This window comes from Dermacentor silvarum, chromosome 3 (assembly GCF_013339745.2).
Source record: "Dermacentor silvarum isolate Dsil-2018 chromosome 3, BIME_Dsil_1.4, whole genome shotgun sequence".
In the NCBI taxonomy this organism is placed as follows: domain Eukaryota; kingdom Metazoa; phylum Arthropoda; class Arachnida; order Ixodida; family Ixodidae; genus Dermacentor; species Dermacentor silvarum.
Window position 1 is genome coordinate 43,617,313 of NC_051156.1, and position 23,795 is coordinate 43,641,107.

At 45.8% G+C, this 23,795-nt stretch overlaps 1 protein-coding gene across 2 annotated transcripts in view; it reads right to left on the reverse strand.

Moving 5' to 3' along the window:
• Positions 1-1,243: 1,243 nt before the first annotated feature.
• The window catches only part of LOC125943760 (evasin P672-like), a 108,098-nt gene continuing 85,546 nt past the window's right edge, over positions 1,244-23,795 (reverse strand). Inside the window, exons 1-2 of one of the 2 annotated variants that reach the window (XR_007465879.1) lie at positions 5,993-7,938; positions 1,244-1,527 (exon numbers count right to left, since the gene is read on the reverse strand). Coding sequence is in view for 1 of the 2 variants with exons in the window: in XM_049663265.1 (XP_049519222.1) it covers positions 1,411-1,527 (117 nt within the window). In the remaining variant the exon portion in view is untranslated. Of the gene's footprint in view, positions 1,528-5,992; positions 7,939-23,795 lie in introns of those variants that run through there. The other variant, XM_049663265.1, reaches the window with a different exon arrangement.

Here is a 23,795-nt window from a genome sequence, read left to right on the forward strand (position 1 = left end):
CAGAGCGACAAAGCAGCCCTTCATGTTTCGTTAACAAGGACGAACATCCCAAGAGACTACACAAAACACGAGCTCTGGCACCACAACGCCACCAAGAAAGCAAATGGAGCGCGCGTCCGTTCAGCTCGACAGCCGGCGCGAGAGAACCAACATGTCGCCGAAAAGCCAGAGCGGCGGCGTGGGCGGTTCAAAGGTTGTCCCCACCCTGTAAGCGGCGCTGGCATCGAGGCGCCCTATGAACCGCCGATATGAACCGCCATGTTTTTAACGTATGGGCTTCTACGGAAGCTTCACTACCAGGTGTATTTACCTTTTTTGAAACCCCGCACTTTCCACCTAAAATGTTACGAGAAGAAAAGACGCTTGACCATATATTTACACGATATATGAAACGGGCGGAAGACAGGCATACAACATACAACTTATACACAACAAATGCCACGTACCTGGACAGAACCAAAGTACTATTGTTGCCGTCGCTTGGAGATACTCATGTTATTTTCTTGCATTCCGCCTAATTACGGAATAGGTCCTCATTAATTAATGAACTTTTCAAATATTGTAATTAGATGAATAGCTTCAATGACAAAATTTTAGTGACATGAAAAACTTCCGATACAGCCGCTGTTGCTCAATGCTGGCTACATAAATGCCTTTTTCCGAGGGTGAAAGACGTCCGCGAATTACACGAAGAATTGCCGCGCGACTGGCCGCTCGAGGCACTTTGTGTGTATTTGCTGCTTCTTTCACGCTCGGAAAAACACACTTATAAGGCTCTAAAAGTTTAGATAAATATTGTTCTTGGGCTGTTGCGAAGTTAATATTTGTGGAATTGCGAACGTTAATTGCAAGTGGACACGGCATTCACAGCCACCGAGCTGCCGCTCGCGCGGTTAGGGGCATGAGTGCCGCATCATACTAACAAATTCTGCGAGAGTGGATGGCAAGGGGTGGAGGGCGCTATCATGGAGTTTCAAACTGGAGTTGTAACTCTGCAGTGTAGTAAAAGTACGCAATAAATTTTTTCGGTAGATTTGCCAACTCCTCACACAAATTCTTCACTGCTCCCGTGCGTGATGCAAAATATGTCTCCGAGATGAACAGCCTATTCGGCCTAACTGCTTACGGATGAACTTACATCACTGTAATCAGGCAAAAGATTGCATCGAACACGTTAAAAGACACACTAGAACCTACGATACTACACGAAGCAGTACTCGTGTTTTTACGTCACGGCACAACGTTTTTCACCCCATGTAATATTTATTTCCTTTTACCGAACCACAATTTATGCTAAACTGCTTCTAGATCATCTTGTGAAGCCTAAACGGCAAATGGAAGCGCCGTTTTTCTTCACTCGTGGTGTTGTCAGCACGTGCAGCGAACACGTCACGCTTCCGCTTGCTTCCGTTACCAGCACTCAGCGCATTGACCATTTGGGATGCACGTTCCATTATTGCAGGAACCCAAACTGCAGTTGTAGGTTTTGATTCCTCCATTAAATGTTTGTAGCTCAGTGTAACCATACTGAAAGAGAAATAGAACTGTTAAATTCTAGAAACTGACTTATTAACACTACATTTTTAAGTAATTTTCACAGGTCCTGGCAGGCACACGCTCATTTGCGCGCTCGGATTTGCGCCGCCACTGCTCACCTGATAAGAATTACCCAAAACGTAATGCTTATTTCTGTCATAATTTGCTTTTCGCAGCAGAAAATGACTTTCCTGCTCTTGAAGCGACGCTAAGTTTTCCTTGTCTTCCTTCCGCTTTACAGGTGGTGGGTACTGTCGAAGGATGAGGCGTCGAACTATTCTCATCAGCCATGTTGTACTTAAAGTTGGCCGATGGATTTGGTTCAACACAATACTTAAAGGGGCCCCGAAACACTTTTTATCGAAGTGGAGAAAGGCATTTGAAGTGAAATAGGCTATTTCAGAAATATTTGTCGCAAAACGTACTTCAATGCGTTCTGCTGAAGCGGAGTTATTGGCAATCAAACTCGGCTTCCACTGTGCTCCCGTTCCTTCTTCAATGCCTTGCACTGCGAAGGCTACGGCGGAGAGGAGCGTGGCCACAACGCTCCGCCTTCTGAATGTCAGCTTGGCGCGCAGTTCAAATTTTATTTTGGATGTTAACGTAGACACCTTGACTTCTGATTTTGGTGCCTACGACACACTAAACCTAAGGCAAACGCGGTTGTCCTCAGCGAGCCGCAGTGCGCTTATCCAGTGGACTCGTGGCGGCACCCCGCGGCGGACCGCGGTATTACGCCACGTAGACGACCGCAGCTAACAATAGCAGCCGCGTATGGGAATCCGCTTTCTTACGAAATAAAGCGTCCAGAAAGGAATGGGGAACATGGCTTCTGTTGAAAAGAGAGCGTTTGAGAAAAAGGTGACTTCGCTCTCCGCTCGCGCTCCACGCACCGCGTACGACGGCACAACTTGGCTGAGACGTTCACTGCAGCGTATGCTACCCGCGGACTATGTTACTTCGCAAAGACCAAGGGGTGGTTGAGGGCCCTTTATTTCAACGCGAACTTTTCTTTGCCTGCAGAGCCACGGGTTCTCACCCTGGTTCCAGCTTTCATCCTTCCACTATCCCTTGGGTGCCCTGGAGATAGCCCCCCCCCCCCCCCTCAATATAACAAGTGCGCTCTTCAGGTCTCCGTATGCTAGTATTATTTCTATTTTCGCATGCTAAATGATCTCCGAGGACAAGCATATGCATGATACCGATGGAGCACATAATTTTACATCATGGCTAACCTGCGCAAGCTGCTGTACCAAAGCTGTAGAACAGTCGGGCTGCCATCAAAGCTTTGAATCAGTAATTGTGAGCGTTGCCACTGATTTACATGAGCGGTCTACGCAAGTTCGTCTCGGGACCACAAAAAAAAAAAAGGTGGGATTGTATGCGCGATACATAAAAAGCTGTAACGGTTTAACCGTAGCTCACTGCTATAAGTTACCCCTAACGAAGTAATCGGAAGAACTCCGAAATGTTCGGTAGTATTCAATAAACTTGGTTCGATTTTGTGTAATTGCTCCATTTTAAGTTGTTCCCCAACCAGGCAGAATTAAGTCGGTTCTTTATCTTCGAAAATACTCAGTAGCGAAAAAAAAAGAAACACCAATGTTCGCTAATTGGCAGAGGGAGGCTTACTATATTATGTTAATGCTTGGCGCATTATGCCTTCAGGCTACTGCCCGTTCTTCGAAAATGACACGCTTTCCCTCTGCACCCCTCTCAACCAGCAAGACAGAAGACCTTGCTCGTTAAACAAGAAAATGAGAACATGTCCTAGCATATCGCATCTCCAGAAAGTGACAAATGCAGTGCTGCGATTCCTGAATGGAACCAGACTAACGGACCGACTGCGATACAACAGGTATTGAGACTTTTCAATGCATGCACTACATCAACATTGGACTCTCTCCCATTCTCTTAACCATCTTCTCCCATTTCCTCTTCACCATGTGCAGGGTAGCGAAGCGGGCTCAGACCAGAGTCCAATCAGTGGACAGTCCATTTCGGCTATCGCTGATTGGCTGCTGCTTCACGTGCAGGAAGGATACTGGCTGGCACCTTCCTGCACGTGAAGCAGCCGCCAATCAGCGACAGCCGAAATGGACAGTCCACTAATTGGACTCTTACAGAATACCGCCCCTGGTTAACCTCCTGTCTCTCAATTTACCTTCTTTTTCTCTCAAACATGAAGGCAGAACTGTGGGCAGTGTTCGACACGTATAAACAGTTGCTTTCTTCCGTTTTACCGCTGGGACTTGAAATCAGTTAGCTAGCAAGGAAGTTAGAATATCAGGCTCATGTTGTTGAAAAAAAAAACTGCTGAGTCCATAGTTTTATGTAGGTAGCAGGCTGCGGCTAACCCGTCTTTTCACGTAATGCGCTGGATGTCTTGCCTCATCTTGTATCCATTGTGAACGTAGAAAGTGCGTCCACGATGTTTCGTTCCGTTAACAGGAAAGCGTGTCGTAATGACCAATTCTGAGATTGGTAAATATTGTCACGACGCAGTAAGAGACGAGAAAGCCGGTGTACATTACGGGTATGTTGTGGCCTGAGTGGTTGTGGCGCATACCCACAGTGGGGGATGTACTGTCAATCGGGTGGTTAAATTCGGTGTATAAGAATTGGGGAATTAACAATTTGAACGCTGGAGCGTAGACAGTAAGATCTTGTGAGATATAAGAACAGTGAACGCGACGTCGTTGTGTCTGTTTTCCTACCCACACACTACTTCAGCGTCACTTTCATGGCCTGGCACATACACGCGGCGACGATATAGGATGTGCATTTGCGCCTTGTATACAAAAAAATGGTTATTGCCCCGATGCAACAAGTTGTGTAGAGAAAGAGCACTGTAGAGAAGGTGCAAAGTTGATGTCAGTGGGAAAAGTGTGGCTTTATATGATGCACGTGCACAATCTCGTACAGATGCGACCACCGTTTGGAGCAGTAAGGACAGTCGCGAGAGTCGTTTTCATGGCTTGTCATATACACGCTGCGACAATAAAGGATGTGCCATTATGTATGTAAATATTACACGAAATTGCAACGATGATTAGCTTTTCTACTATTGCGAATGGTACCTAAATAAAAACGTTCTTGCAGTTATACCTTTATCAATTTTTAATGACAGTCTAGGCTATTTTTGAGAAATGAGAAGGAAGTAAAAGGCCAATATGTTTTAAAAAAAGCCGACAACATCGTTATTTTATTGCACAGAAAAAGAAAGCTCCAAAAGGCTTCGTTTTCTGTAGAAAAAAGAGAAGATTCGAAGAACACCTTGCGATTTACCCCTGAAAGAAACTCAGAAAACGATAAATCCTGCATATATTAAAGAACACACCTGCTCTTTTGCATTTCGTGTCCTTTTCTATAAAAAGAACATAACACGTTAGTCGAGGCAGTGCGGCCGATGTGGTAGCGCAGCAGATTAAGTGACCAGTAGCGCTTCAGACTTTCCCCTGAAATGCAACGTCATGGCACTCTCGGAGTTCTGAGAATATGCATAAACTGGGAAGGATTACAATGAGGTGCCTCTTGACTAAACCTTTTGAATTTATCGATAACTACTTCTATCCTGCGCTCCCACGGGAATCGGAGAGAGGACACCATTTTCTACAGCCATTCCAATTCCAATTCATTCCAAATGAATACGTCTGACAAGCGCACCGGCTGCAATTCGTAAATTGCAATGTGTCGTAAAGTAATTACTATGAAGTAAATTAGGGAATTTTTTAATTAGTTGAGAATATGTTTCGATCTGTCGTGCTACTAATGTCGCCTCAGCGAATAACCCAGCTCAACGATAAAAATTATGCTACCTGCCACAGGCGATTTTTAAAAATTCCATCAAGCTTAATTTTGAACACACGGTATACTAAAGAAATGAATTGTTGCCGAAGCTCTGACAAAATGGGCTTCCAATAATTGTTGTCCATTGTGGCATCGCCCATTGACAATAGCGTAGGTGGTAAACTGCCCTTGTCAGCTATGTGCCTCTTTTTGCTTATAGCCAAAAGTGACTCTTCAGCCCCAACAGCTAGACAGCAATTTCTGCTACCTTGGTCCCTTTATGGGAAGTGAAATGTGTCGCCGACATTCGCTTCTCTTTAACTCCTAACTGATGTGCGAATTCACACATTATTTCAACACTTGTTTTTAAGTTCGCGCTTGATCGCCAGGAATTAATGCCCATTCGACAAGGCGGAATTTTCGCATGCGAGCGCACAGGGATGTCTGTAGTACGGAGTGCTTTCTCTCACTGATAAATTATGAGACATCAATGTTACTTCGCAATTTAGGCTCAAGACCCAGTCAGTCTCAGTAAAGCTTGGTTTTGATTGTCACCTGACACTACTAGGCGGAATTAGACGGTCCAAGAACTCAAGAACCGAACCCCCATATCCCGAGAAAAAAGTAAGTTTTAAACGTGTTTAAAGATGTTGCTAAAGGTACTCACGTAACATGTTTCATTGTCACGATCGGTTTGATTCCAGGACGATGTCTCATTGTAACAAGACACGGTACAGTTGCTTGAAATCTAAAGGAATAAAAATTGAAATGCGGCAGGTTATTGCACAGTAGTCTTTTGTAGTAGGTTATTGGTGAGGTTATTACGCAGAAGTTTTTCGGCTTTGTGTAATATTATAGTCTTCTTGTGCTTCTTAATAACACCACAGTAGCCGGTTCCCACTTCTATAGACGCTCTTTGTGGCAAAAACGATTCGTATTATTTTTTGTCTTATGTAAAAAAAAACCCCACACAAAAGCAGGCTGAAAAGTGCGCTCAATGTCTTCATGCTCAACTGTGCACTGCATGCTTAGGAACTGTGAAAAAAAAATAACTAGACGCTGTCAACATTCTCTATTCAACTCGCTTCTCCTGAAAGCCCTGTCCTTCCGGCTGGCTCATTTTCCACAAAGTAGAGTACCGTAATATGACGATGTCAAAACCAAGAGCAGGTAGCTGAACCACAAGAACCTTCACGGCGCGTTTTGGAACCTTCAGCGAAGCTGTCATGCCTTGTTTTATATTTACGATGAAGTTTTATAGAGAAGGCCACTTCTCACCTACTGTTAAAAAATTCTTGCGTGATTTCATTGGCTCGTACAGTAGTGAAACCCTTATTGTTAACCACAGGTAGACGCCTGAATGTTGCACCCAGAACAGAATCTCGTACCGAGTTCACATTTCGTAGAAATGGAGGTCGTGTTAGCGGTGATGTCCAGCCAAAGGTAAAAATGCGGTTTAGTTACGTCAGACAGTAACTTATTTGAGCACTGGAAAGCATTACAACTCAGATATTACCGGGGTCCTGGCAGAACGGAACCTGACAGCCAGTAAAAACTTGTTTGTCAAAATTTGCAGGGAACGAGGGTCATGTTATTCAATTGCGGGTCAAATAATTTCTATTATGGACTAGTTCAAGATAGCATTGTAACTATTCAAATTTGGACTTTATATCCGGGCGTTTATTTTCTAGAGCTGCAGCAGAGTATCCCAACCCGGTGTTCTACGTCGCCTGGAAACTCGTATACTCCGTTTCATATTTAGCGTCCACCGCCGTGAACTTTACGCAAGGAGTTCGGTACTCAGAATGTATACCCCCGCGCACTTCGTCCTCAAGTGTCGTGGCCACCATGTTGGGCCTAGCCAAGCGCGGGATTGCACACGGTGCGTCGCGCCGGGCTGAAAGTGAAAACTCCGTGCGGAAAGACAACGAAATGCTAAATAACCTAAAATAACTTTTAAATATGGGTATATTAGAATTCGCTTGACTCGAAGATTAAACAAAATTCATTCATTACTGAGCCCATATAAAAGAAGAATGTAACGTAATTTCGGGTAAAAAAATCCCCAGCCTTTTCCCTGTCGAGAAAATGGGGGTAAGCGAAGCTGGTTGTCGGTGTATCTGACCTTCGTCAGGGTAACATTTGGAAGCCCTCGCATACGGATTCTCTGCTGGTCGCTGACGGCGGGCCTCGGCTTCGGAAGCCCTCGCCTCGAAATCGTCGGCTCTTCGCTGACCGCGAGCGTCGGCTAGGCAAGCCCTCACGCTAGAACCGGCACGTCGACGACGAGCCCTTTCCCGAGCGAGTTCACGCCGGCGTTCATCAAACGCAGCTTGCTCCTTTGCAGAACGCACCACGCGTGTCCTTCCCATCTGTTTGCCGAACTGATCTGAGGCGAGGGAAGCCCGGAGAGCGCGTGCGAACCCGCTTTCCTTCCATGTCCCTCCTCGCGACAGACCAAACGAACCTGATTGGTCGCGCACGTGTCACGTGATACCCTTGTCACGTGATCAAGCGTGTAGCATATCCAATGCGGATGTGCGCCGCACGTGATTTCTTTCTTTTTTCTCTATTTCTTTCCGTCTTTCTGTATTTCGTTCTTGTCCCTGGTACGTCCCATTGAGCTTGGAACCTTTCTGCACTATCATCAGGATCGGCCCACACGACAGGGCTATGTGCTATTGAGCGTGGACCCTATCTGCGCTATCGCCAGGATCCGCCCACTCTTCAGCGTGACACCACCACCACAACCGCGGACACTTGTGAGCCTATAAAGCTTCGCTTAAAAAAAAAAAATCTTTCGTGGTGCGAACGCAGCTACAACAAAAACTCTTGCTCGTCTCCACAACAGTGCACGACATGTATGGTAACGGACTTGGATGGTCTTTCGTGGCATTGGTCGGACCCAGCTACATGCGCGGCAGTTTCGCGGCGTTTTAACAGTGTGTAGTATGAAGGTTAGCCGAATAGTGGCGTTCGTTTTTTTTTTTGTTTGTTTGTTTGTTTACTCCCACAGCAGCGATGGCCCTCATGACGAAAATGAACACTCAATACCAGTGTGCCCGCCGACGTAACAATTTCCGTGGCCGCTGGCGTGCCAACCTGTCGCGAAATGCCGCGAAAACTGTAAACTCCGCCGCCGCACTTTCACCCATTGAGGGCGCCGTAGCTCGGCAGGCTTCGCATTCTGTGTTTTCAGGAGCGGTCGTGGTACAACCTTTGCAAATAAATCGTCCCAATTCTGAGATATGCTTTGTTATTTTGAGTTGTAGGAACATAATACGCACGTCCAGAGCCCGAGGCATACAAGTTCGGATCTTGTGAGGTTGCGATGGTATGAGAGATTGCTGCCGTGATTTAGCTTAAAACAATCGACAAAAGTGATCTCATGGGCTCGCAAAGTTTACTCTGGAGGCGTTGGCCGCAGTTCATTAGGCGCTAGTTTCTTACAGTTTTATTCTTGTAGCCTAACGTTGCTACGCATGTTATTATGCATTCCTGCATGTAATAACCATTAAGAAAGGGTTACGATTATTTCTAAATTAAAAGAAATTAACACCGCATTATATGTATGGGCGCGCATTCATACTCAACAAGTACTGATGTTTGTGTGAATTGCGAAGGAAGACGTTCTCACTTTACAAATATTCTCAGAGGGATGGCGTCCCTGCATATACCTCAAGCCCCCACCACGCTATGCTGCAGCCGATGCGGACGAGGTTGTATCCGTCGCAAAGGCGTTCCAGAGAAGATAGCCATGGCCGCTGTCAGAGGCTTTTGTTTGGAGCGGAGCTGAAGGAGTGGCTCAACTCAGTTATTTTGTTTGTCGTTCTGCTTAAGGCTGTGCAGATTTCGCGCGCCATTTGTGGACGTCACGTTCTAAGAGTGGTGGCTACGGCCTATGTATGCCGTAGAAAGCTGGTAGCGATGCAATAGATGCTGCGCGATTGAGCCGTCATTCATAGCGCTGCTTTGAGCGGAGCGGGCATTCTTATAATTCATTTCGCAAGTACGAATATTCGCTATCTTGGATTTACGTGAACCGAGTGTCTTTTTCGCCCTGCGTTATTGCTGCGGTGCGGTAGTTGCTGTCGTCTTTGAAATTAATCGGCCCGGTATTGCATAATCTTTACAAAAAGTTGGAGTGCAGGATGTGTATCTGCTATCGCAGTAAACAAGCTCCGAACAGAAAGAATCACTGAAGCCGACCGATTTTTGTTTTCTTTTCATGCGAATAATTACGGAATCAGTGAAACGTTTGTATGTATTCTCAGGATATAGGTATGCTGTTACGCTTGTCAACAGACGAAGAAATATATGAATGTACTGCGCACGCACCAGACCAACCGCGGAATTTACGTAATGGCATCTCACTGGTTCAGCTGGAATAAATACACAACGGGAGAGTTAGCATAGTCATGTCAATACATACGAAATTTTTAAAACGAAAAGAACAATATTTAGTCTGTACACCGGTCTGTATCAATTCCAGATGCAGGAAAAAAAAAATAAAGTAATGCAGCAGCATTGGACAACAATACATACGCCGTGCCTCAGTCCTTCACGGTTATGCAGTCGTCATCTTCACAAAAATGTGTTATAAGTAATTCGTGCGTCAGCTGTCAGCCATCAACTCCTCAGTAACAGTCGCAGCGACAAAGAATTACACTACTGATAAATGAAAGCAATCACGTAAGTGTCACACAAATTATCGTGCATATTTTGATTCTTCCACGATGAATTTAAAACCAAATTGGCAGGTCTTTCATAGGTTAGAATGGTTAAATTACGTATTCAGGCGTTTAAAAAAGCAGCGTTGCACTGGTTTGTTCATAAATCGAATAACAGAAATTGGGCACTAGTACTTCCCAATTCATGATATTCGATTTATGTTATTCATGTTTTTTCTGTTATTCGAAAAAAAAAACTCCCTTTTGACTGTTTTTTGATACAGTGGACTCTCGGGAAACGGGACCTCGCGGCACCAATAAATTACGCTTCCTTCATTAGGAGTTCCGTATACCAACAGAGGGAGCTGAGAGACATATAAGATGCTCTTTGAAGCAAGCAGATACTTCATAGCAAATATAAGTGCAGCATACATGATTAAGAAGCTTCTTACAGAGTTTATACTTGCACGCAGCCGCTGACAAAATCTAGCAGCGTAAAAAGTTACAAAAAAAATTGGCCCGGCGTCCTCGTCGTCTACTACCATGGCGAACGGATCTGGTTGGAAACCGCCACGCACATGGAGCCAAACCACCACGCACATGGAGCCAAAAAACAGTTCCACTCAACGTGAAAGCTGGGGAAGTGCGGAGCAGCCGGCCGTGTTTGAAGCGGTTTTAACAAATTTCTGTAAATAATTCGATTAATTCATGAGTATTCCTGTATTTGCTATTATTATGAATCTAGCTTAATTTTACCCGGTTTTGCGCTGGTATTGGTATGTTTTGGCACTGTTTTGCCATGTGTCTTCTAAGCGTGACTACAGTGGCTAGAATTCCGGGAAAGTGTGACAAGCGGCACGCAGCGCCTATGGGGCGCATTGAAGCTGCCGGTAGGGAGCCGCGAGGTGGCGCGCGCTGTCGTTGATTATGCGCCCGATGCGAGTCGCGCCGGCTATGCTGCTTCAGTGAGGCTGCCCGCCCTGATCTGTGGGAAGTTACGCTCGTTTCTTTTTGTGCTGCAGCAAGTCTATATGCGTACTCACATCGTACTGCTGCCCAATTTTTGCTCACCATGAACTGCCTTAGTTTCTACGATTTGGTCAAAGCTCCCAGCAGTGACAACTGTGAAGGGGGCGATCTGACACTTCTCAGCAGTCAGGATGTAAACCATGAACTGGACGCACTGCTGGACAGTGGGAAGGTTGTAGAAGCTTCTCACATGATAAAGAAGGCCTACAATGCTTTATTTACACAGTAGCGCAGAAGCACACGGACGGTGAAACAAACAGACGGAACAGAGAACAAACTAATAATCAGTGTTTATTGCACGAGAGCAGATATATACATATATCATCCCACAAAAGGAAGGGAGAATGAAAACACACAAACAAATCAACCCAGCAAGTTTAACTGACACAGCCACCTTAAGCGACAAACACTCAGTTGTTAGCGCTGTTCCCCGTCTGTTTCTTTCGCCGTCCGTGTGCTTCTGCGCTACTGTGTAAATAATGTCATTCCAACTACCCCACCAGTCTGTCCTTTGGAATCCGCAATGCTCCCCGACCATGATTGCCCTTAAAGGATGAGCGACTCGCGGCTAGTCTTCTGTGTGACAAGGTATGTTGCACGCAAAACAATCCTGCAGTCTGTGTGCAAGGAATGCTTTGACGAGCCAACGAAGTGGTGGCGATGTTCACCAAGTTCTGCGTCAATGGGGACCTCAATTACCCTTCGGAGAAGCTATTCTCATTTGTATAGACGGCCTTGAGACCACTTTTTTTGATGTGGGTCAGTTAAAACGAGCTGCACAGTTACAGCTCGGAAGAGCTTGTCTCCTGCCTGCACAATAACGATGTCATAATGGGCTGTGCACCGCATGGCCCCAGCCTTACCTACCAGGTTACAAAATGCTTTTTAGGGGCGAAGCTCCTTAGGGTGTGGGTCTGTCCCTCCTCTGTAGTATGTAGTAGTAGTAGGTAGCCACGTCTACTTTTATGAAAAGAAAACACCGCATATCCACGGGGTGAATGATGATGAGTGGGCGAAGCTCCGGAGGGAATCATCGGTAAACCGTGAATCTTCCGTGTAATTCGCCCAGTCTCGCCGCACTAAATCGAACGATTGACTTCCACCAATGACACGCGTCATATGTGACGTCATTCCTATTTTATAACAGCGCCCTTCATTATAATTGCACCATCTCCCGCTTAAGGGGACGCTAGCACAAACGCGTTAGAAACGTGCAGTACTCTCTAGTAAGGGGGAGAGGCCACAGCGTCTTACGCAGCCGTTTACACATGCCGGAACGTGCACCGCGTTTGCCGACGCCATCACATGACTGCTGAGAGAGTATAACCACCGTATTCATAAACGCTCCTCGACTTGAACTTGACTTGCCACCGCCTTCAACGCGTTTCGAACGCGCTGCCCAAGGCGGTGGCAAGTCAAGTTCAAGTCGAGGAGCGTTTATGAATACGGGGGTAAGGCGGAGAGGCCACAGCGTCTTACACCAGCTTCTTACACGGGCCGCAACGCGCTAGCACAAACACGTTAGAAACGCACACTCTTTCGTTAATGTTCGGTACTTATTGTCATCGTGGTGCGTGTCTCCATGTGAGCTTCGTGGCGTAGTGTACCCAACTTTCTATGACTATGCACAATTAGTGAATGTTTTATTGGATGACATGTTAATGTATTAAATACCATGAAAGAAAAAAAAAAGCTTCGTGGCGTAGTGGTTAGCGCCGCGCGTTCGGAAGCGAGGGATCCCTGGTTCGATTCCGCGCTACGGACACAACTTTCGAATTTTTTTTAAGTAGCCGTGGCTACCTACTACTACTACGACGACTACTACATACTACAGAGGAGGGACAGAGCCACACCCTAAGGAGCTTCGCCCCTAAAAAAAGTTGCAGTGGCTTAGCTCGGCTATGCCAGGATATACGTAGCGTTAGCAAAGGTTCAGCTGATTATTCTTAGCTTTCCTGGTTGCCTAGATTGTCAAGGATTAGCTTGATTGTCATGCTTACTGCTGCTCCAATGACACACACGCGGTATACGTATTATGTGGCACATGTATTCATTCCTCCTAAGCTCAACCGCTAATTACCAGGCAACGACTTCGGGATCCGATGATTCAAGCATTCTCCGCTCTTCTGCGCTGTTGAGCAGCATTTGCGCTCTCCTTCTCCATGGCTATACCACACTGGCAAACGCCAGTCAGAAGCGCAGCGGCTCCAGCGCAGTGTCAGACGGCGACTGCACAGCGAGCGAACGCGCGCCGGCGCCAGTGCGTCTACCACGGCTACGACGTCACTCCTCTGGAATGCGCAGACCGGCGACGGTGAGTCGCGCGCGGCGGCGGCGGAGAGGTGCCGGCTCCGGTGGCGCCGGTGATGCGCAAGCCGTGTGACATCACTGATCCTTGCGCATGCGCAGCACGGCTCTTGATGTGCCACGCGAAACGGGCTTGGCTAGGCCAGTGTAGCTAACGCTACAAAATTCCGAAAGTTGCGTCCGTAGCGCGGAATCGAACCAGGGACCCCTCGCTTCCGAACGCGCGGCGCTAACCACTACGCCACGAAGCGCACATGGACACACGCACCACGATGACAATAAATACCAAACATTAACGAAAGACTGCGCATTTCTAACGTGTTTGTGCTAGCGCGTTACGGCCCGTGTAAGAAGCTGGTGTAAGACGCTGTCGCCTCTCCGCCTTACCCCCGTATTCATAAACGCTCCTCGACTTGAACTTGACTTGCCACCGCCTTGGGCAGCGCGTTCGAAACGCGTTGAAGGCGGTGGCAAGTCAAGTTCAAGTCGAGGAGCGTTTATGAATACGGGGGTTATACTCTCTCAGCAGTCATGTGATGGCGTCGGCAAACGCGGTGCACGTTCCGGCATGTGTAAACGGCTGCGTAAGACGCTGTGGCTTCTCCCCCTTACTAGAGAGTACTGCACGTTTCTAACGCGTTTGTGCTAGCGTCCCCTTAAGCGGGAGATGGTGCAATTATAATGAAGGGTGCTGTTATAAAATAGGAATGACGTCACATATGGCGCGTGTCATTGGTGGAAGTCAATCGTTCGATTTAGTGCGGTGAGACTGGGCGAATTACACGGAAGATTCAGGGTTTACCGATGATTCCCTCCGGAGCTTCGCCCACTCATCATCATTCACCCTGTGGTTATGCGGTGTTTTTTTTTTTTTTGGTCAAGCGTTTGCACTGCTACACGAAGGCACTCAACAATGAGAGAGCGTCTTCCCGTGAAAGGAAGAAGCACCTGAAGCTCAGGCGCGTCACTAAGCAGAGAATAACCCAAGTCTGATAACTTTCTCTTTGAATTGTTTGTGAACAATTTAAACATTTTTTTTTCTGGTGAGAAAAAAGCACCAGCTCAAGTGCGTCGCGTAGGAAAACGTCATCGATGACTGAGAATGTTTTTTTTTTAACGCATTGTGAGCCACTCTTCAAAAATGAGGTGTTTGTGTAAAGAGTGTGTCAAAAATGAAATGTTTGCTTCCGAGTTACCACTGGGAATTTTATTGCTTTGCGTTCAATAAGGTGTCAGCGGCAGTAAATCGGTTAAAGCAAGCTACATTCAACCATCGACGCGCGCTCAATCGTATTGTTACCTTGGCGTTTTTCAATTACGAAAGGGCTAGCATAACTACACTATCGCCATTTACCGCCATGCACGAACGAGTATATTACGAAGCATTCTTTTTTTTTGTTATTGCATATTAAGCTGCGCGCGCGGATCATCGCATTCCACGCAGCGCTCTTGCACTGCGGCGGCTAGCCGCAGTCGCGGCCGACGTGTAAGTAGGGAGCCTACATGCAAGCGCTTGCATGTAGGCTCCCTAAACGTGTAAGCGTGTGTCAGCGCCACCAGGCGGTTTCCTCCCAAAGAGCCACGCGCGAGCCGGCGCGTTCAACACTCTTCCCCATTCTAGCCACTGTGGCTGGCGTGACGGCGTGACACATGACACATTAGACGTCGACAGCCGGGGCCCCTAAAGTGGTGCTCCGCACTTAAAAATTAAACATTAGTAGTGTGGTCTCTGTCTCGCGGTTCTCCACCGGGAGTCACCTAGACCACTGCGCGGATCCGAAGATCCGAGCTCCGCAGGGCGACGATCAGCTTAGCCGCGTGTGCAGCGTGTGCCTGAAGCGGACGCTCGTTCGGTCTCCACAAGGAGAGAGACAGAGCGCCGCAAGAAAAAGGTCAGGGTACAAGGCAGGCGTTCATTAGAGGACCGCCTTGGCGCTGACTAGCTGTTACACCCTGTCGGCGCGGTGCTAATCAGCCGAAGCTCCCGCAAATCAAAGGTGGCACAATAAAATCAGAGAACGCTGTAACAAGCTGCTATGCGGGGGGATGGCTTCCAACGACCGTGCTACCAGGGCAACGTTCCTACAGCTCGGTGTATGCCCCGAGGGCGATAAAATAAAATAAAAAAAATGCAAATCAACCGAATGCGCTCACATTCGTGAGCTTGCTGCGGTACGCGTGTCGTTTAACATAAAATTCATATTTGAAGCTCAACCTTCAACGTATCGTCTAATAACAAGAATAAATGAGGCCAGAAAGAATATGCTGCCTTCTGGAGACTATCAAATGAACTATGAAGGCAGTCTTGCGATATGGTAAATATATTTACGTAAATGACACGTACGTGCAACATATATGAAGCATCGAAACTACGTGCGGATTCATGTTTCGCGCTGGCAAATATTTGCATTACTAATTACTAAAATTCACGAACTATTTCAATAGTTCTTCTGTGTAGTCATGTTAATCATGCTTGTCACTCTGCCTCTGATGTCAGATAAAGCTGCATGGAAAGTAATCTAATTTTGCAAGGCTTTTGAGAGAAGAAAATAAGTCTTGAGACTTTCACAAAGAATGTTCTTACTTCCATCTTCGTATTCTTCATATGAATTCAATGATCCTTCTGAATCTGTAAATAAAGTTGAAAGAGTGACATTTTATCAACTATGTTGTCCATACTTTTTACACTTGAACGATACTGTGCAGAAATAAATGGACGCCCTACGTACGTTCTCCGAAACGTGAGTGCTCGCTAAAAAACCTGGTCGTTGGCATAGCCATGGGATTTGGCCCTCAACAGTCACGCGCAGTCGGATGCAGGAATGAACGCATACTTCAAATCAGTGCAGAAACTTACTTCAACATGAAAAGAAGGACATAGGGCGGGCGCTTTAGTACGAGCACAAAACTCTTCTTTTGTCCTTCTGTTCATGTGGCCGTTACCTTCCAGGCAGACTTCGTGGGGTTGCGCAACTCTGACGCGTCCCCTGATGCTGTTTTCCTCACATGGTTCCCGTTTCCTGTTATCCGTCTTCGCCGTGTGGCTTTACAGCGGCGGCGGTCGGTGTTGCTGCGGCGAATTGGGAGAGATGGTGCGGGTGTTGCTTTGCTGACGCCACCTGACGGCAGGGTTACTTGGATGTAATACGGAGAAGGCTGCAGCTCCTGGGCGTGGGGTCGGCAAGCGGATCAGGCGCTTCGTGCGTGCGCCGACCCGCTTGGCGGGACCGTCCAGAGAACGCTTAGAAGCATGCCACCGGAATGGAATAACAGGTATCAATGTAACGCGCCACCGTTCGCGTTGCGGTACACGTGAACGATTAGGCGTTGGCGTCTTGCATGAGGGCGAACATATTCGCTTGCTATCCGGTAGCAATGAGTCGGACCTCCACGATTTGTCGCGCGCCTATCGGCGTAGTAATTCGGCTGGCGTGCATTAGCGTGTGAAAGGTGCAATAAGCGCCAGTTTGATTGTTTGCACTTCTGTGTTGTCGTTCCTTTGTGCCAAAAGCATGTGTCAGACTCCACAACTTCAAGTAGGAATTCATTGCATCTAGCCTAGCTTTCTACCCTACGAGAAAGACTCGCGCCACTCTCATGTGCGTGAGTCAACCATGGGATTTGTAGCCTACGAGTAGTTACGGAAACGGTTCCAGAGCCACTGTGCTGCTTTAACCTGCACGGGTAGTCGGAAATAAATGAACAAAGTCATTCCATTATGCATATTCATTCTTACCGCGCACAATAACTGAGTGGAATGCCTTACCATCAGACATTGCCACGGAACCTGACTTGACTAAGTTTCAAGATTTAATTCGCTCACGACTTGTCAACTAATCTTATTATTATTATCTTGGGACTTTTACAGAGTTTTCGATGTTTGTTGCTGTTTTGCTTTTCATTGCAGCCACCTTATGTTCTCCTAATATGTACTAATGTTTTCTCTGAAATAAATGTGACTTATTGTGTATATTACCTAAGTATCACTCTATTATTATTATTCTTTATTGTCTTGTTCTTAAATATGATGTATAAGCTATGACCAGTGCCTGTGCGCCTGTGACCCCCCCCCCCCCATGTAATACCCTTATAATGAGGGCCATTGGGGGTATTTTGAATAAATAAATAAATAAATAAATAATTTAATAAATAAACAATCGTACACACTAATCGTAACCGCAAAAGCTAGCTGCTGCATACGCGTGAATTATTAGGCTGCGAAGGGTGCTGCTTACGTAAATGATAGGAATACTAATAACGCATTATTCAACTCATGAGGGCTGCAACACACCGAATAACCAATACCAAGTGGCCTGTAATGCCGCTTGGTAGCAGAATAAGGCAGTGGTAAGCGCAAATTAAACTCAAGAAGGTCACAGGGGGGCTCTTGTGTTATGAGTTTTCGCCTGTAGGTTTAATAAAAATTCACCAATTCAATTCTTTTTGAATTACTGCACAGCGCATACTGCAATTTGCGTATTGTAACCGGTGAGTTTTGTGCTGGAATGCATAAACAAGCATTTTGTTTCTTCTTTTTAATGAATGGTATAAGTGTATATTTAAAGCATGTTTGATGGAGAATATCTCCAATCAAGTGTCATTCTAGAAATTCACTGCAAGTGAATACACTTTCCTAAAACTACAATTAATCGATTGCAATTTTTGTCGTAAAGTGATTATTTAGGAAGTTAATTAGTGGACTTTTTTTAAATTAGTTCAGTATGTGGTTCGATTTGTCGTGCAAGTAATGTCCGCCTCTCTAAATAATCAAGCTAAAGGACTATAATTATGTTATCTCGCACAGATGATCTTTGATAATTCCGAAAAACCTAAAAATGATCTCCCCGTATAAGAGTGCCATCATCATAGGTATTTCAGCCCCTCGTCCTTTGCGCTTCGTCGGACGTATCCTCTTTACGGCTATTTATGTCGAGAATCACGACACAATTATGAATAATTTTAGCTACAAGTTCGTGCTCGTCTGTTACAGAACTGTTGTAAAAGTTTCGACAGCGACATTGCACGTTAGCCTCGGATAGGCTGCGTTACCATTTTGGAACGGAAAATAAAATCTGCTACAAGTAGAATATGTAAGGAGTGCCTAGGGGACATCCGTACTATATAACCATTCAGAACACGTGCGCCCACAGGCAACAATATGTGAAGGGCGCTCAAAACTTTTCGCTGTTAGTGTATGCGCCCTCGTAGCAAAACAAAGAAAGCAGCTCAACGTTATCTCAAATCTAATCGAAGGCTGTGTACGACCCTCTTTATGGCAGCAAGTTATTTTACTCGAGCTGATAGTAGACTGCACAGGTGAGGAATTGGCACATAAACAATTGTGCTGTGCAAGGAAAGGGCAATGCTAACTTGTCGATTACACATGTGAATAGTAAGAGGAATAGACCTCCGTATGTAAAACGGGACATGTATAAAAACCGAAGGAAACTTTAGGCAGCATTTTTCATTTCTTTCCCTCTGCCGTCTATGTGAAGTCTTCAGTTTTTAAGTGTAAACGACGGGCCAACCAAACAACTATTGTACGTATAAAAAAATATCGTGGCAACACACAGATATTGAAGTAAGAAAAACATTCCCAAGGTCTCTTATGGAATTCGTAAGTCGGCTTAAGATATATTGAGATAAAAATATTAGTAAGGCGAAAGCCGAAGTGCCGATGCCCCCCCTTCGGGGCATCGCACTTCGGCGATGCCCCGAAGGTTGACCCCCCAAATTCGCTAAGTCGAATCCGCTTAGTCATCCCCCGTATTCACTCTTAATTCGCTTACTCGTAGAAGACAGTGACCCGCACACCATCAAACTGTTGCGTGAGCGTTTACATATAGATAGGACACGATGCCAAATTGGTGTAGTAAGTCACTACACCAACCCAATATCGTGTCCTTACTCTTTGGGCAGTCGGGCATTTTTGTACATTTCATGTAGTCGCCGCGTTTTCGCTCAAGGACTTTGAAGGTTGACTGAACGATGAGGCATTTAAGGCTTTCGCCATAATAATATTTTTTAGGTGGGACCACTTGTGTTGTTCATGCCCAATTTTCGGCATGCCGCACTGAACCAAGCTATCGGCTCCAGAAACGCGTTGTTGCTAAAAACAAAGTAGCAGTTTCGCGCGAAAGGCGAAGCATTGATTGCGATCATCATGCAGCATCGATGAACCATCGACTTTTGTAACGTTCGTTTGTAAACGTTCGCTTGCTAACTAAATTAACAAACATAGTGTCAGCGTCCACAGCAAACATGAACACATCACACTTGATGACCGAGGACGCTCGCACTCAAAACGCTGGCGTGAGCTAGCGAAGTGACCTTCGTGCTGTTGTCTATCGCTTCAACGCAAACTGGGCGCCGAGAACACATAGAACGCACAAAGCTACGAGCCGCCGATGCACCTAGTCCCCCCAACGCATATCCCTCTGAAAACACAGCCGCGTGTCTGCGCGCAGCCGCCGTATACGTAGTTACAGCCGCAGTAACATGCCGACCCCCCCTCCCCGATGCCTCGTAACGTTGGGTGCTTCGCGTGCGGCGAAAGAGGGTGCATTTACTGCCCTCCGCTTTCTTCCCTTTCGCGCGGGCGAGATTCAGCCGCGCTCGTCGGCTCCCCTCGCACGCTTTCACTCGCAAATACAGCGTAGGGCGCGCGGCGACGGTGTTGTCGCCATTGGACTTTACACAGAACCTCCCGGTGACGGCATAAATTCGGCTAGAATATCCATAGACTGGTTCTGCCAACTACACCGCGACATACAACTGGCACGCACACAGAGGTGGACGCAAGCACAACAGTATCTACAGATACACAAAGTTCACCTTGACTGCAAGTCTCCTCTAAGAGAGCCCGGACGAAACATGGCCATCGACGAAAACTTCCTCCGTGCGACAATCGATGGTCGCACCACATTGTCGCAAAACGTTGATGTCCAAAATCACTTCGTGATTCTCATACCAGGCGAGCGCTGTGTCGGTAAGAGAAAACACAACATTGGACAACTGTGCGGTCGAGTTCCAACCATTAGTCCGGCTCACCCTTCGGTAGTTCGTGAGCCACTCGTGGACATCTTCTCCGGCTTTTTGTCCGAAATTTAGTGGCACCCGGTAGTATTGGCACGGAACACCAGGCGCTGGCCTTGAAGCCGCGTTAGAGCAGTCGGGAATCTGGCAGGCGTATTCAGGCATGTCAGGTGAGGGTGGCGGAAATCCGGCAAGTCGACGGCTTCGGCGAAGTTGTAGCAGCGTAGGCTCCGTGGTTACGAGGTGTACCCCGCACCGTCCACCAATTTGTTACAAGCACGGGGAAAAGGGGTTTATTTAGGCGTCCGAGAGCAGGAACAGAAGGCTACGAACAGCAGGAATGGCCACTGCACAGTCGTAGTTTTTCTCTTCCTTCCTCTTGATCCGTACGTCCCTTTTACGCGCTTGGACGCAACAATATATTATATAAAGAGACTAGCTTTCACTCGGATGAGGCACTTGGCAACACATGTAGAAAAAATAAACGAGCTAAATATAGTGCAGCCTGCGAGCAGATTCATAAAAGTTAACGAAAGGCTGCTGATATTCATGTAGTGTAACAGTACTTAAGCCTGATAATTGTTCCACGCCATATTTTTTATAGTTTATCCAAACTTTGTAAAAACCTTGAAACCTTGTAAAAACTGGATATTCTGTTACGTTTTGACTCGTATGTCAGCTCTCAGCTGCTAAATAAAGTTATACACAGTAAACATAAAACTTTGTCCATAAATGGACAGTCAAACCACAAAAACTTTCACTTCTATTGGGCAGGCTGCAGCATGCAACACATCCGCAAAATACAAAATATTAGCCAAGCAGCGTGCTACGAAAAGTTAAACACTGGCTGCCAGTGTTCATGTGCCCTATAAGTGAATACGAACTTTACAGTTGTACCATGCATTACTTTTAAGCTGCGACATTGTTCCGTGGCTCCTGGCTGGCAAATAAGTTTCATAAACAAACTATGTTTAGAAAGAACAAGCAAGCTATAATCGTTGTACAAGACTGCTGACAATTGTTCCACACACATTAATGTTAAGGCAGACCTGATAAGAACGAGACGTGTAGTACTCTTCTGATCAGTACATAGCAACATCCAGCACCTTTTTTGATAAATTCGTACAGACTACACTACACGTTTCTTTTTCGCTGACCTACACCTGGCGGTATTACATTGCCTGCCAAGTCATCAAAAAGCGCAGTCTATAGATAATGTGATTGGCACAGAGGCAGCGGAAAAAGTTATTCGATCATGCTATTATGGTGATCAGAAAGAAAATGTCATATTAAAAATTTCACACAACTATTGCTCAAGCTATTGCACAAAATTGGCAGGCTAGCATTGTACATGAACCTCGGCGTCGCATAGCCTGCACAACTCTGTTCACAAACTTCGTAACAATCACTCTTGGCGTTGTTACATTTAAACCAAGAAACAACCGTTCCAGTACTGTATTGGTGTTAAAGAATTGCGGCCTATATACAATGTTCAATACAAAAAATGCACTCATGATTGCGACGACCCCTTCCTCCGCACTTTTTATTATGAACAGCCGCTCCTTGTCGACACAGAGGTGGAGAAACTCTGCCTGTTCCAGGTTCTGGCCAGAGTACATCACACAGGGGTTGAGCGGAACCCTCTCATCCTAGAATGACAATAAAGCAGGCTTACTGATCGTGAAAGTATATTCATACTTTTGTGTAAGCACAATATAAAGGGGTTGCTATGCTTAAGCAAACAAGTATAATGTAGCCATGCAGCCTTAACTGCAAACAATTTAGGCTGTAGAGAAGCTTAACACAACCCAGCATTATTGCAATAATCAAGCAATGTAATCCCAAGCAAGTGTAACCATGCAATAACCATGCAATAACCAAGCAAGTGTAATCCAAGCAAGGTCATTTATACAGCATAGATGCTCCTCACATTGAGTGCAAGAGCAGTGCGTGATTGTTATTTTGTTCATCCATACCTTTCGTATATTGCTTTATGATTTAATTGCTGTTTTTTATTATTTCTGTAAGTATTGTTGTTCTTCCTAATATGTACAGCGTTTATTCATGATTGTAGCATTACAACCCCCCCCCCCCTCCTATGGAATACCCTTAAACGTTTTCTTGTTTATTTTTTATAAATCTACTCTCTTGAAATGAATGTTCCAATTTGCCTTCATGTGGAATGTAGTTTGGTGTTTGTGGGGTTAAGTATTGTAAACCAGATTCTGTGGCACCACAAAGTGCAACTGCAATAAGAATGCCAGTCAGAACCTAGTACACGACAATCAGTTTGTAGTAGTGCCCTACAGGAAGCAATAAAACATTACTTCTAAGGGGCACCAAGACATTGCAAGTAGCAAATAGAAGTGGGAAATCAGCACTCCAACTGGGTTACCCTACAACTCGTCAAGGACATCCTCTGCAGTCTTCAGGTATAGCAACCCAAGTTGAGCTCCTTTGCTTCATTAGAGTCCTGTATTAGCTCAAGCTAAAAATATATAAAGGGCCCAATGAGCTGCCTACCAATTATATAACGTCCACACACTTGATATGAAAAATACTATTATTGGTCTCCGCATTGCAGCATTTTTTGGTGAACTTATGTCGTGCTCGAAGCGTGCGCCCTTCCTCTTGCAACTCTGTTGCATCTGCAATAATCTGGAGCCCTTGATCTTCACATTTGATGTGCTGTTTCTTTGCCAAATTAATAACTACGTCCATTCCAAGTCTAAGCTTTTCTTTAATTTCCACTCCTGTAAGTCTCTTGAAGTTTGCACCAAACTGTGCGAAACGAAAGAAAGGGTAAATGAATATTATCAAGTTGTGGAAGCGCAGAAATTGCCGAGCATGATATTCTGTCAAAAGGAATACAAGTTGAATCATGAAATGCACATGCTTCAGTTACAACACTGTGGCATGTACCCATTTGATTCTCTTCACATTTGAACTTCGTGTACTGTCCTTTTCCTGATTTGTGATAACCGCAGTAACAAAGACGACTGCTAAGCGTTGAAGCACGACACTACAAAACTGGCACTCCACAAAAAAACATGCTGTAGTGCACTTATTGAATCGCTCTCTGTGGTCGCTAAATCTGTACTGCCCATAATCCTAATTCACGAAGCATAGCTAACAGCAGGACGGGACTCTTGCACTCCCTTCTCTCCCCAGCAATAAAAGTCTATGTTGTAGGTGGTACAAACTGTGTATAAAAGTCTTAAGCATTTTTCTATAAAACGATGATGCAAGAGGATGTCTATAACATTACCAATCCCCCCAAAAAAGAAAGAACAGCTTACTCGCTCGAAGTCCAACAGATGTTGGTACTTCTGCTTCACGCGCTGAACACTCATTGCCGCCACATCAGCAAGTCTTGTTTTAGCTGTCACGTTCATTCTTTCTTCAATCACCTTTTCGTCGGAAACTGCC